The 14,530-nt window shown below is 31.0% G+C and overlaps 2 protein-coding genes across 3 annotated transcripts; one reads left to right on the forward strand and one right to left on the reverse strand.

Moving 5' to 3' along the window:
- The first annotated feature begins 8,241 nt into the window (after positions 1 to 8,241).
- LOC114418054 (phosphatidyl-N-methylethanolamine N-methyltransferase-like) lies at positions 8,242 to 10,275 on the forward strand. Of its 2 annotated transcripts, none has more exons than XM_028383196.1 (2): positions 8,242 to 8,462; positions 9,781 to 10,275. In XM_028383196.1, the coding sequence occupies exons 1-2, from the start codon at positions 8,338 to 8,340 to the stop codon at positions 10,028 to 10,030; spliced, it is 375 nt and encodes a 124-aa protein (XP_028238997.1). In that variant the 5' UTR covers positions 8,242 to 8,337; the 3' UTR covers positions 10,031 to 10,275. The 2 variants fall into 2 exon arrangements, with proteins under 2 accessions (XP_028238997.1, XP_028238999.1); XM_028383198.1 differs by having other exon boundaries at positions 8,246 to 8,450.
- An 89-nt stretch (positions 10,276 to 10,364) lies between these two features.
- On the reverse strand, positions 10,365 to 14,338 carry LOC114418051 (photosynthetic NDH subunit of subcomplex B 1, chloroplastic-like). The gene is made up of 6 exons (XM_028383193.1): positions 13,674 to 14,338; positions 12,812 to 13,002; positions 12,409 to 12,666; positions 11,368 to 11,473; positions 10,856 to 10,941; positions 10,365 to 10,690 (listed from the first exon to the last, which is right to left on the reverse strand). The coding sequence occupies exons 1-6, from the start codon at positions 14,268 to 14,270 to the stop codon at positions 10,525 to 10,527; spliced, it is 1,404 nt and encodes a 467-aa protein (XP_028238994.1). The 5' UTR covers positions 14,271 to 14,338; the 3' UTR covers positions 10,365 to 10,524.
- Positions 14,339 to 14,530: the final 192 nt, after the last annotated feature.

Raw genomic sequence — 14,530 nt, forward strand, 5'->3', positions numbered from 1 at the left:
ATATATCTTTTCTCTCAAAAGAAATTGGTCATGGTTATTGTTGATGTCTAATAACACAAGGGTCGTCCAAACTTAAGGAAAGGATCGTCCAACCCTCCTTCTAGAGTGGGTGTTCCCTTACAATCTTTGCCACGCGTCACCTTCTGATTCCTCCTTTGGAACACACATATGAATACCAATCTTGTTGGTTTGTACAAGGGCCACATTTTGCACTTTTGACATGTTAGGCAACGAGGTTATATTTCTACCATTATTTTATCATTAAATATCAAGACTAATGCACAATTATAGATCTAATGTCCTAATTGGTTTTGTACTATCTTATTGATTGGACAAAGTGCCCTTTTGCACAACCAACAAAGTAATAATTTGATAATAAGCATAGCAGAATAAGTTTTTTAAAAAAAACAAGATAATCAGGAGTGGATGGAATTACATTAGGTTAGATCCTTGACTTTGATAGATCTAAATCTAGTCTACTTCATAATTGTCAAACTCAAACTTGACATGTTTTATATGTTAAAGCTAATTGTTAACACCTAAATTGACGTAAAAACCTACTTAATTATGTTGTCTGATTAATATAAGACTTATAAATAAACCAATATAAATAGGCCTTTAAAAAACTGTTTTTAACTATTATAGATTTTTAAATCAGTTAGGCCGTAGACTCCTGACAAATCTCCATGTGTCACTCTTCATCAGTTTGTTCATAAATGTTACTCTAGGAATCAAATCATTGTATCAGTATATTTTTATTTTTTTAAATTAAAAATTTACTTTAGTAAAAAAATGATAATAATTAAAAGAAAATATGTTATCTTTTAACCACGTATTACTTTTTAATTAAAAATATAAATAATGATATCTAAGACCGACATAACTGATTTATACATGAATTTTCGTCAATTTAGGTGTGCAAATATTTCTTACAAGCACCTCCATCTTGAATCACCCAAATTGAGGGGGTTAAGATCATTTTCATTTTGTCCCCCTCTCTATTGTTTCATTATCAAATGGATAGATAAATGAAATGAACATGATACATATTTAATGGAGAGCATAATTTATTTTTCAAAATCATAAATATTAAAAATTAATAAATATTTAAATAGATATTAAGCATTTAATTATTAAAAGTATATTTTTATTATTATTTAAAAAATGTTCCAAACGAGCTAGTTTGTATTTGATAATAAAAATAAAATTCAAGCAAAATAGGATATCTACTTTTAAAAGTATAAAAATATTTTATTCAGTCTCGAATATAAACAAAAAATAATAATTTATGTTGATTAAGTAATTTTATTAACACTATTTAATTTTATTAATCTTGATTTAAAAAATCTTAAACGGACTTTTATTAGCAAATGAAAATAAAATCTTAAGTAATAAGACGATGTAAGAATAGTCTCATTGAATATAATATGATAAAGTTAATTAAGATTTATTTTATATTTTAGATTTTAGATTATCATACATGATTATTTTTTTTACTTATATTTGAAATTGAAAAAGGTGTAAACTTTGTAACGGCTAAGGAAGCAGTATGAAAGTACGAAGTTTGGGGGTAGGACAGTGGCAGTGTACCACACCACTCATCTATTTTGTATTTGTTTTTAATCTAAATTCCCTTGGTCTACTAAAATAGATCTATATGTAATTTATTTCGCCTCTGTTCCTACCAGTTTCACAAGTTTGATTAATTTTTATTTGGTTGTCATTAACTATACGTAATACGTAATTGATTAATTACAACAGCAAATAAATATTCAATTCTGATTTCTGAGATCAATGACAGAATTATGTTGGCCAGATTCTTGTGTTCTTTGAGTAAAGTAAAGACTAGATAGAAATTGCAATCATTCACGCACTATCTAGTCTTCGCTGAATATATATACGATTCAAGAAAAATTAACATTAGTAATGTCTAAGTGGGCGCGACTGCGTAGGAATTTGTGCAAATTCCCTTCAAAAACTAACTTTGCATTATTAAATTCCACGGTTTATGTGTTCATTAGTTTCTTAAAGATTAGGGACTGACCCTCAAACTTTTACGCTCTACAAGTAAATGAAATACCAAATATATTATATTTTCTTCTTAAAATTAATGCCGCTATAATGACTATCTTACAATATCTATATTTTTTTAAGTTTTTTCATGTCCTATCAAAATATACGTTTCAATTATTGAATTGTCTAGCAAGAACCAAGATGACTAAATTTTTCCACAAAAGATTTTAATAAAAAAATTGCATCCTCAAATTAGGTTATGTTTTTGGATAAATTTATCCATGAACACTTGTGCGTAACTTAAATTTAGTTTATAAAAAAATATTTATTTTTTTTATGAGTGTTTTATGGGAAAAAAAATTCAAATAGGACTTTAGTGAAGTGATGCATTTTTTTTAGGCACCACAACGGGCGGGTTGGAGCTGGATTTTGTTTACTCCACCCCCGCCCCCAAAATTGACGCCGGTGTATATTTACACCCCATCCCCGTCCCCGACTGGGTTGGATTTTGTCCGTCCCGTCGTTGACATTTTTATAAAATTTTATTAAAAATATAATTTTTCATAAAATAAAAAATATAATTTTAAATAAAACATAAAATTCAATCTAACACTAACATAAAATTCAATCTAATAGTTTCATATTTCAATGTGTTATATATATTAATTATTAGCCGGGTGGGTATTGAAAATCTCATCCCCGACCCTAAACCCAAATTTGATTATCGGGGGAAACTCAATTCCGACCTCGATCAACTCGGATTTTTCCCATCAAAATCGGGACGAGTTCGGGGCGAATCCCACGGGTTCGAATCCCATTGTCATGCCTAATTTTTTTGGTACATATAACAATTATCTTTTACAGGAAAAAAAAACAATTTTACTTAAGCCTAATAGGATTACTATGATCAACACAGTTTTATCTTAAATATTTAAAGCACTTGCATGCTCAAAGTTTGAGCTTGAAACAACTTATTAAGCTGAAATATTTTTGTACCAATTAACTCATGTGATTATGATTGAAGTAATGCACTTTAAAAAATAAAATAAATTATAATCATTGATTAGTAATTAACATTTAAGATTATAGTACAGTTATAAAATTGTTAAATTATCAACCGTTAACTCATATTTTAATCAACAATTATTACTATTTTCATTTTTTTAAGTGTCTAGGGTATTTTATGACCAAAAGTCAAAGACTAATTAGTCAAAAATACTAATATTTATTGAAGATGATCTCTTTTAATAAATATTTTTTTATAATACAAATCTAATAATCATATCCTTAACTACATATTTAAAAGTATGATTACTGTCAATTATGTGACACGACATTGATAATATCTTTATTCTTTAAAATATAATTTCCTCCCAATAAATAAGTCAAATTCTTGAAAAATAAGAAAGTAAGATCAAATCTGTGTCCGTATGTAAAAATAAAAAATAAAAAAATTCTATCGGATGGTAGCCTAATTAAGTATGTATATGCAGGTCAGTTAAATACACTATCATGAGTGAATCAAATCTTCCACAACAAACAAAGGACTTGCAAGAGGTATGCATGTTCAAAGAATGTGCCACTACATAAAGTAACATTCCAAATTAGAGATAGGCATGCATCTAGTTTCTATGTTCACATTAGTAAAACACATGAAATTATTTACTTTGTGTTTAAACAATGGTTAGCTTCCTTTAAGTTGTGGCGTTTGGCATCACATGAACAAGGTGGTCCATCACCTAAAAAGTAGAAAAATAAAAATAAGCAAATAAATACAGCTTATCCTTGATCATTATACTAACCTTACATATAAAAATATTCCCCATTAGTCTAAAAGCAAGTTTAATATTGAAAGTCTAACAAATAGAAAGGATGTTGTAAATTTATGTAGGGATGCATACCGACAGTAGTAACCATATAAACAAGGTTAAGCAAAGCAAACAACTTACACTTATATGAAAAGACTTTATTATTACCTGGGGTAGGGGGGGATATATGTTATGTACGTATGTAGTCTCAAATCATTGGCTTTCTCATCCAAATGGATATAAACAAATTAAGAAATAAGAATATCATGTTGTTTGGATATTAACTATATATTGAGGAAATTAAACACGACTATATATATAATCATCGAGTACATTTAAAATAAATGGACTACATTATTTAAAACTTGATTAATAGATTAACCCATACAGGAAAAACACAAATTATAATCATCGAGTATATTTAAAATATATGCACTAAATTAATTAAAATTTGCTTAATAGATTAACCCATGCATACTGCCTGATTTAATGAGGGGAAAATTAACTAAGTTTGGTTCTATTACTTGTCTACTCAAGAATCATGACTAGCCGATGGAGGCTTTTATGCTTAGATTTATTTCCTGATTGTTTGAGAAAATAAGCACACCATTATTTATATTTCTTCTTTTTTATTTTTTTTTCTCTCTCATTCAAATCAGTATAACAAAAGTATCCATTAAGATTGGTTCAGTACTAAAAGGTTTAGACCGTGTGCATTAAATCATAGATTTAAATCTCATTATAATATATATATATATATATATATATATATATATATATATATATATATATATATATATATATATAGTTAAGAAATGCATAATGCTAAATCCTCCTGCAAGTCTTCCTATTATCTTTTATGGTAAGTATTGAATAAAAAGTAAAAACGCTTAATTCAAAACTTACTCTAAAAGGTAGTAAAAGGATGAAGTAGGAAGATTTAAAATTATTCTTAAGGAATCTGTCAACGATTAAGGTGGACTTATTTGTCGGATTCACAAAGGCACAACAGTGAAATTATCTCTTATTAGAAAGTAAATACAAGGAGATAAGATCTATATAGGAAGTCATTTGAAACATTATTCTATTGGATGTTAGATTAAAGTATTTAATGCTTGAGCGAAACAAAATCATTAAGGACAATATATAATACTATAATTATTTAAAATGTCCCGAGACACAATTGTTATCAATGTTTTTTTTTTATCAACTAAGCTAATTGTTTATTCTTATTTCTTATATATAACAATATAATTATTTAAAATGTCTAAAATATAAATGTTATTACTAAATGTGATTCTAAAGTTCCAGCATTTGAAAAATTATTCTTTAACATTGTTGTTTTTATTATTATTATTTTATGGTTTACTGATTGCATTAAATCTATTTTGTTTAGTCTTACTTCAATTAATGTGCCCTGTCTTTATTCTCTTCTTTCCAAGACTTATTTGACTGCTCGCAAATCTCCTTTAATCACAAACAGAAATATAGTTGCCGAAAGCCATTGATGCACACCTCTCGAAAGCTACATTCCAAAATAATAAGAGATAGGTATCTCTTTCCTTTGTTTTGGTCACATTAGACATTAGTATAAAACGCAAGAATTGCTTACATTGTTATTAATGAAAGGTTGGGTTTACAAGCTTTTTCTTGTTGCGCATGGCATCACATAGCAAGGTGGTCCATCACCTAAAAATTAATACAAAACAGTGCTAAATCATTAATACTCTAAGCATAGATCAATGAGAATAACATAAAGTTGGTGTGGTCGTCTCATCCCATCTCTTAGGTATTTTTACCAATAATTATCTCTACTGTTATTCCTTTTTTTTCCTTTCTCAAAATCAGATAATAACCAACTCAATGGTCGATGTTGCACTTCAATAAGCAGATTATAAACAAAACAATAATTTTATACTACTTAAGAGTAGGGTTATTTGAAAAAAAAATCTATATTTTTTATAAATAATTACGAAAAAGTATCATATTATTTCCATTCTTTAAATATTTAAATAAATGAAACCAAAAATAAGAATAAGATGAGATTTTCTTTTACATAATATTATGAAAATATGAAATAAATAAAAAAATCGAAATAGGTCTTAAGTTTCATGATTTTTCTGAAGATTACATTTTGAATTAGAATAGTTAGAATAATATCTTTTGTCACATGACTTGGTTGGAATGATGGATCAAATCCATCTTTTTAGAAGAAGAAAAAGCGTGAGGCATTTTAGTCATAGACATCATTACCTTCTTCTTCGTATTAATATTATTGAAGTTCTTTATAGATGGTCGAACAATGGTTTGATTTCAAGTAGAGATGCATTTCTATTGTTCTAACGTTCTTTAACTTATACATATATACGTAATTAATATCAACCGATTGAACTAGACTTGAAAAATATTAGTCCAAATAAAATTGGGGTGGCCCAATGAACCCATCCGATTAGGATCAATTCAAGAAACATAGATTTAAATCCAATTAAATCTATTTTGATTTGATATTTTTTACTTTTTTAAAATTTGTATAAATTTATACTTAAAAAAAATAAAGTGGACCAACATGGTCAGCCCAACGAGCCACCAGAACTGATTATACTTCAAAAATAAGATTCCACTTAGTCTATTTTTCACGTTTGCCATATGAATTACTGAACCATTCATTTTGTCAATTCTAATAGGCAATGTCCAAGCCCATGTTGTTGGATCAATTCCTTTTTTAAGTTGTTTGTTAGTACTTATTGTATTTCAAGACATAATTAATATTTTCTTCGATCCTTTATAGAATAAAAAATACTCAGAGTAAAATAATCTAAATAGTGATAATATTTATTGATATTACACATGATTTAAGAAATATTAATGAACGTGGCTTATATGAAGAATGAACAAATATTTCATAAATAGATTTACGATAAATTAAGAATATAAAAAAATTAATAATTAGTACACTTAAAAATGGGTTCATGTTTTTATAATTAAAAAAAATATTGACTCATTTGTTTTCTATATATAAACCCGATGGAGTATTTGTTTACTTGGAATCAAGTCTTGTGTGGTGGAATGAGCTTATGACACGTACACTATGTTTTGAATGGTTCAAAAGAAAAGGAAGGGTTAAGAGTTGAATGACAAGTATTGACAACTAGCTAAAATAATTAATCTCTCCCTTATTTCAAAGCATCAACAAAAAGTGAAGGAAAGAAAAGAATGTGAAGATATCACATGAAAATATGATCCGTTCTAACTTCTAATTAACATGGAGATAAGAGGAAAGGAAAGAAGTCTTTTTCGTGTAAAGAGATGAAATTGTCCATGATTACACTTTTTTTTTTAATATGTCCGTTCCATAGTTACTTTGTTATTGCTTGTTGAGTCACTCTGCCCACTGAAGCTTGTAGGCATTTGTGTCACTGCACTATGTAGTAAAGATAATTTCTGCGTAGAAGACATAAAATACATAATAAGTAGTAATTTTTTTAAAAAAAATGTATGTTTTCTATTGTAAAGGGAAAATATAAAAAATCTTCTTCATAAAAAAAAATATTCCTGTAAATATATATTTTACTCAAAGTTAATTATCACATTAATCCATCATAAAAAAATGTGTTTTTAATTTTATTTTCTTTCACTTCTTTTGCAATCAAATGAGAGGGGGAAGAAGTTTATCTTCCAATATTTTTTATACTTTAATTTTTTTTAATCTTTATCATATCATTTTTAATTTGTTTTAATCCTCACCGTAAGACCTAATTATAAAACTTAGAATAATATATAAGAGATTAAAAATAATATATATAAAGACAAAAAAAATATTTTTAAGTATAAGAACTAAAAGTGAAAGTTATTATAATTATAGGAACAAATAAATAATTAACAATTTCTTTAAATTTAATTATTTTTATTTTCTTTCCTATCCAACAACTTAAAAAATTATCTTATTTTTTTTATTTTGTTTTCAACCACTTATTTTCCTTCACTATATCCTTTAAACCAAACAAGCCACTAATCTGTGATGTTTCAATTCTATAAACCAACTCAACACATATAGCATTTAATTTGCAAAGAGAAGGACTATTAAAAAATTAGACATTTTTGCAAAAACAAGTAATAAAAAAACTATATACCAAAGTAGAGTAGTTTTAAAACTATTTACTTTGGTATATAGTTTTTTTATTACTTATTTTGTAAAAAAAAGTTAAAGAAAAAAATATTATGCTGGATCAAATTTGACAAAATTTATTCATAGAGAAAGAAAAAAAAGAATCTTGTACTAAAAACTAAAAAGTTAACTAACCCATTAATTCTGTCCAAAAAAACTAACCCATTAATCCATCATAAAATTAAAACTAGCTACTTTCCTTAATAAATATTTAGATTTTTTTTTAAAAAAAAAACAATTACTACTATTTGGAGTTTTGGACGTAAGAAAAAAACATGACAGTACTGTGCCCCGGTTGGTGAGAAGCAAGAAAAAGGCATATCTGAAGCGAAAAAGAGGATCTGCAGAGTGATGGGATTGCGGCGGCTGTTGGAGTTTTGTCACCGTTTCCGTTCTATTACTGCCTCTGGATTTGGCCACAGTCATGGGTGGACTTGTGTGGCAGAGCCCGAGACCCATCTAAGGTTATGGCTTAGGTTGCTCATTTCTTGAAGCTCATCCAGTTCGTTTCTCTCTTCTCTGTTTCTTCTTTTCACTGGCCTCCTCCATTCTATTTCTGGCCCCTCTTTGCCTTTGGCCAGTTCCTAAACTTCAGCTCATCTCTTTAACTCATTCCCTGCTTGTTTTCTTTTCTGGGTATGCTGGATCTTATACTGGCCTCTGTCAAGTCGGTTCCTTTGTTGAAAAGGAACACTTTTAAAAAAAAAAAAAAAACTGTGTTGCTTGTTGAATAATACTATAAGGAATGTTTTACTTTTGTGATCTTTGTTGGCTATTAGGAAAAGGAGTTTGTTATGTACTTTGAATTAAAGTTGGAAAAATGCTTTTGGGAATATCAATGCATGTTTACAATTCCAAGACATCTAATGAAGAAAGAAGAAATTGTTGCTTTAAGAGTTAAAGTTAGTACTTTTGAACTTCTCCAACTGCAATCCAAGCATACACATGGTGATTAATTTCATACTTTTGAAGTTTTGGTAGTCTCCCCACTTTGCAGTGGTGAGTTTACTTTGGTGGTGAGACAAAGACTTGAGCTTGCTTGTTGTTGTGACTGTTGCGAGGGAGGCATTTGGAACTGATCCTATATATATATATATTCAATCAATGATTGTGGTCGGTTACTTGAACTTAATAATGCGAGACATCATTTATATTATTGCTGCGTCTACCTAAACTGAAATGTGCTAATCAGATTATACAGCTTCTGTATTAAGCTACGGTCATTATGTTTGTTTATGAAATAAATGCCTCAAGTTAGCTATGCAAATTGGTACAATGGATTAAGTTCTTAACGTAAGTGGGATAAAAATGGATTGAAGATATATCATGTCGTGGTATGGAGTTGGGAGTTGACTATAGCTTAAAAGCTACAGGAATTAAACAGATTCTGTGGATGAGCCTATCTTAATTGCAGAGGGGATGTTTTCATTGCCAAGCCTCACCAAAGACAGTGGAAAACACAAAAACTTGTGTGATTATAAATTAAAATTTTTAAAATAAAAGGTCATGTTTTCCAAATTGTGTATCCCAATATTTGACATTGATAGTTTTTTGCGTACAATGGTCATTGAGGTTAAAACCTATGACTTCATGCAATAATAGTGAGAGGAATGCCATCTTTTTTAGGAAACACTTTCTGAATTTTCCAGCCTGTTTCCTCCGTCATTTTTATTTTAAAAAGCTTTGAATGTGGCCAGATATTCTCGTGTGCCTTGCTTTTAATTAGGGTATTGTTACTTGACTGTTTTGCTTTGATGTTTGTCAATGCATAATGGTATTATTCGCTAATAACAGGGTTTATCAGCTACTTGGTGAGGCTGGCACATACTACGGTGTACGCTTTGGAAAAACTATTCCCTGGGTAACTGAATTCCCTTTTGGTGTCATCAAAGATCCTCAGTACGTTGGCAGCATTATGAGTCTTCTTGCATGCTTCTTGTGGGTTCCTTTTCAATACATTCTCCTTTGGGTATTAGGATATGTGTTTATGATGCATGTGGAATCAAAGGAAGATCCATCTACTCGTGCCAAACCACTCCATTGATTGAATTTCCGTAGATTAGAAAGAACTTGAGGATTTAGCAGCACCTGAGGTGCCAAATTCTTTGTATGTTGCTGTTTCTTTCCTCTGCTCTGGAATGATCATCTCTATTTATATGTTCTGATTCCAGCAAATTATTTCTAATGAACTGCGAACTTATTTCTGTTTCTCATGACGTGTGTATTTCAAACATGTCAAAGCCATAGCTGATTAATTTAATGAATGCAATGTCTCACCTTTGATAATGATTCACCTTTTTTTTTCTCTTGTTTTGTATGTGGATCAAAGAATATATGGATTTACCTTTTCTTTGTGTCTTGCTCTGTTTTCTCAACCCTTATTTTTACAATGTTTTCACTTTCATTCCCGTCTTCTCATTCAGAACATGAACTGAGCTATAAATTTGTAGATATACATTTGTCTTTATTAATTAAAAATAGTCAGTTAATATATAACTTAACCAGAAGTTCAGAACACTTTCCCGTTTCCCTCTTCCACTATACTAAAGCTGGAGACAAATTGAATGTTTGAACCGCGTTTTTTACAGCCTCAACATCAATATCTATCAACTTTCCTGTCTTGGATGATATTATAATGCATTTCTTCTCTTTAGCCTGCGGAACAAACTTGTTTCCCTTCTCTTCAGAGCAAAATAGTGCAATACTGCACGATAAGAGCAACAGTTTTATTATTGAACTGATGATAGTATGTTGCGTGATTCTTTAAAGAAACGTTCCATGCTCAACTTTAGACATTTTTTTCCCCATACGTAGCTAAATAAAGGCACCCTTAGGAAATCATTATAACTTAATTGAATGATAAAGTTACCAAGGTTTCTGGCGTGCATTTGCAAGCTGAACAGCAGCTGTATTTGTAGCTATCACTCCAGCTGAGTCATTAATAAGAGCAGCCAGCTGAAGTATACAACCAAAGAATGAAATCCAATTAGTATTGTGTGAAGATTCTAAAGCTCATTGCTTTGTCCCTTAGTTTTGTCTTTTCTCTTTCTGTTTCCCTTTATTTTCATCATCTTATTTGATGAAGAGTCTGGGAACTCATTCTTTTTAACATATTATAACACATTATATCATTGATTAAAATTTATTGAAAATTGAAAAAAAGTTAATAAACTCATTAAATAAAAAATAAAACCCACATAAATTTATAATTTTCATTAAATTTTAATCAATGATATTGTGTGTTAACATAAAAGTGTTACTAGCATTTCTCTTTGATGATTTATTCATTCAATATTTCACAGTTTAATGTTGACATTTTTTGCATGTAATTTTTCTTTATATGTTTGGTGCTTGCAAAATAACTGGAAGATACTTGAGTACCTGTCCAGGGGTGGTGATGAAGACAACAGAGGCATCTTCTGAAAATATTTCCTCCACATTTTCCCTTTCTTTTTCATGCGGAATGACAAAAAGTGGCGTAACATCCCTGTCACTCAAAATATTGTCCGTAACATTCATACCAAGCAATGATAGAAGACGGGGAAAAAATGATAGAAGAGAACTTACTTATTGAACATCATTAAGAATGATATGATACTAGCACTTTACTAGCTGTCATTAAGTCTTATACGTTAAGAAACAATAAGTAAAAGTTCAAAAGACAGAGTTAGACTCTTTATGACATTAAAGAATATTTCTCCGGTGCGTATGGATAAAAAAATTTAATTGAGGAAATAAGTTATCAGATAATTTAAATTTTTGTTATTTAAAATTTATTGTTTGGATTTTTATGAGGAATTTAAATTTTTGAAATTTTAAAGCAGAATTTTAATCAATTAAAAATGTAGAATTTCAATTTTCTTTTGTGAGAAATTGAAATTCTCTTTTTGATATAAGAATCTTTTAAAACATTTGTGTATTTTCTTTATAACCTTCATTCTCTCTCTTCTAAGATCTCGTTCTTGAACTCGCGACTATTTTTTCCCGCAAATAATCCTCTTCTTCAAGAAACACCGTCTGAGCTGGTGTGCGCGTAGGAGAACACGTAGAACTGCACCCGCTAGTCAGGTAGTAGCAATCGTTGCTATCCATCATGCGGCGGAGGTGCTCGTCCGCACAAACGGCCTTAGTCATGCCTTAATATTGTGGTTAGGTGTAGTGGTGTACACCACCGTATCCCGGTTCTCCTATGACTTCTCATGACGCATCATTATTCTTCTCTTTAGAAGCACACCAACCATATATTTTCTTTTCTTTACATTCATTTTTTTTTCACCCTCATAATTTTAATTTTTTTATCAAACATAAAATTTTGAAAATAAAAAAATTTCAATTGAAGCATTTGAAATTCTTAGAATTTAAAATATCTCACAATTTTTTTTTATCCAAACAATACGAGTTTCATTGAGCAACATTGCATACCTTATAGCGTCTGCAATTTCAGCCCACACTTCAATGGGTAGCAAGCTATCAGGATCACCCCTAGACTGCATGGAGGCCTTTGAATCTGATTTTATGCCGTGAATTACAACATATTTTCCTTTTTTTGCCCCTGCTTTTTCGTATTTTGCCTCCACAACCTCCTTCAGCTTCCTTGAGATTGAGACCCTAAGTGGTGGCACTGGTTGTCTTGGAACTTCTCGAAATGGTCTTCCTAGCCAGTCAACCATCTGATGATACCTAGTCCAGCAAACTCATTGCAAAATTTTCAGTTACATGCCCGAAAAGTACATTTCAGTTAATTTTTTTTTTACTTTTAAGTCTAACCGAGGGCATGAAAATCTACCTAAGTTTAAGATAATTGTGTAATACTATATAAACTCACATATTATATCCTCCATCTGAGAGATTTAGACTATCGGGTACGAAAGTATCGGACAGAAGTAATCCGGCTCCTGCGGCATTCACATTTGGATAGATATAGCTAACTCTATCTCTGGCAGTTGTCATAAACAAAAATGCTGCATGGCCAAGGCCTGCCAATTTGGTGCTTAAGACCATGTCATAGTACCTATTCTGTAAGCACAATGCAGCAATGCATCAGTATTTATACCCATGCCACAGAGCTTCAAATATTAGTGTAAGTTAAGAATACTGATGGAGCAAACGAGTTCTTATAGGAGTTCTTTATATAGCAACTACAACCTAAGTTACTTCACCGTTAAAAATACAATTTTTCAAATCAAAATGGGAGTTCTTGTGTAAACAGAGAGATTAAATGAGACTCACTAAAAGTTAAGAATTTAAGGCAGGTTCTCGTGTAATCAGAGAGATTAAAAAGAGATTCACTAAAAAAGAGTTAAGAACTTAAATAAAATTCTTGCAATAGAGATGCTCTTAGGAAGTAGCAAGCCATATGCAGGGGAATTGTTAGATTTGGTCGCAACATTGTACAGCCAAGTCCCAGCAGGTGCAAATTTCATTAGAATTCCATCAAGATAGTATGCCACGTCAGGGAAGCCACTCTAAAGTCTAAATCCTGTAAGATGTCAATAGAATTTTCACAATTGTGTGACAGAAATCAGTAGTCACTGCTTCTGCTGTATGATCAAGTGACGTGCTTCATTGTTTTGCAATATGAATCAACCATCATTAAGACCCCACGTTAAGCTGTCCCACAGTCCCTTAGATAAAACATCAAAAGTTGTTTGACACAAAATATTTAGAGGATATATACGGTGGCCAACCTTTAGAACTCCAACCATATCAGTATACTCCGCAGGTTCTGGAAACTCATCATCAGGATCATAAGCATTAGCCCACCTCACATTCTTATTCAACTCATAGGTCTGCTTCCCCCTCTCGGACGCCACCACATCAATCTGAACACCAGGGTACCTATCCTTGATCAACTGAATAGCTGGAAAGAACAAGAGGTTCTCATAAACACCACCAGATATCACACAGCAGCATCTCCTCACATCCCCTCTCACTTTCAATGCCAAGGATGCTATCTCCACAGCATATCCAGAAGGGAACTTCAAGAATCCATAAGGGTTGTCAGGGTCATCCGGTGGCCTAGGATCCTCCTCCTGCTTCCCATCTGCAAACAAGGAACCATACTCCATCTCAGGATCCTCCCCATCATCAAAAGGGTCTAACCAAGGGTTCTTCTTCTTTGCATTGCAATTGGCCTCAACACTATTTCCTCTTCTGCTGGAACAATGGAATGGATAGTCCAATGAACCCAACAGTGAAACATGACCTGAAGGAATGGAAAGTGGGTTTCTGAGGAGAGGTGAGAAAGTTTTCGGACTTGGAAGTAGATAATAAGTTGCAGCCATTGAGCTTTTCAATGTTGCTTCTCTTTTGCCTTGCTTGCTTGTACTCAACTTACAAGTTTGTTCTTGGATTAGAAGTTAGAAGTCGTTTGAATGTGTGGAAAAGCGCTGGATAAGTGGGTCCCATCTACTCCCTTATTGTTATCATCAATCTTCTTCTTCTTCTCTCAAACGACGACACCAATGGTTGTCGTTTTAAGGTAAACAAAATTACAAAAACGGCGGCAGAGGATGACATTGTCCCATCTCACTCCCACCACAGT

The sequence above is a fragment of the Glycine soja genome, chromosome 7 (genome assembly GCF_004193775.1).
Source record: "Glycine soja cultivar W05 chromosome 7, ASM419377v2, whole genome shotgun sequence".
Classification (NCBI taxonomy): Eukaryota; Viridiplantae; Streptophyta; class Magnoliopsida; order Fabales; family Fabaceae; genus Glycine; species Glycine soja.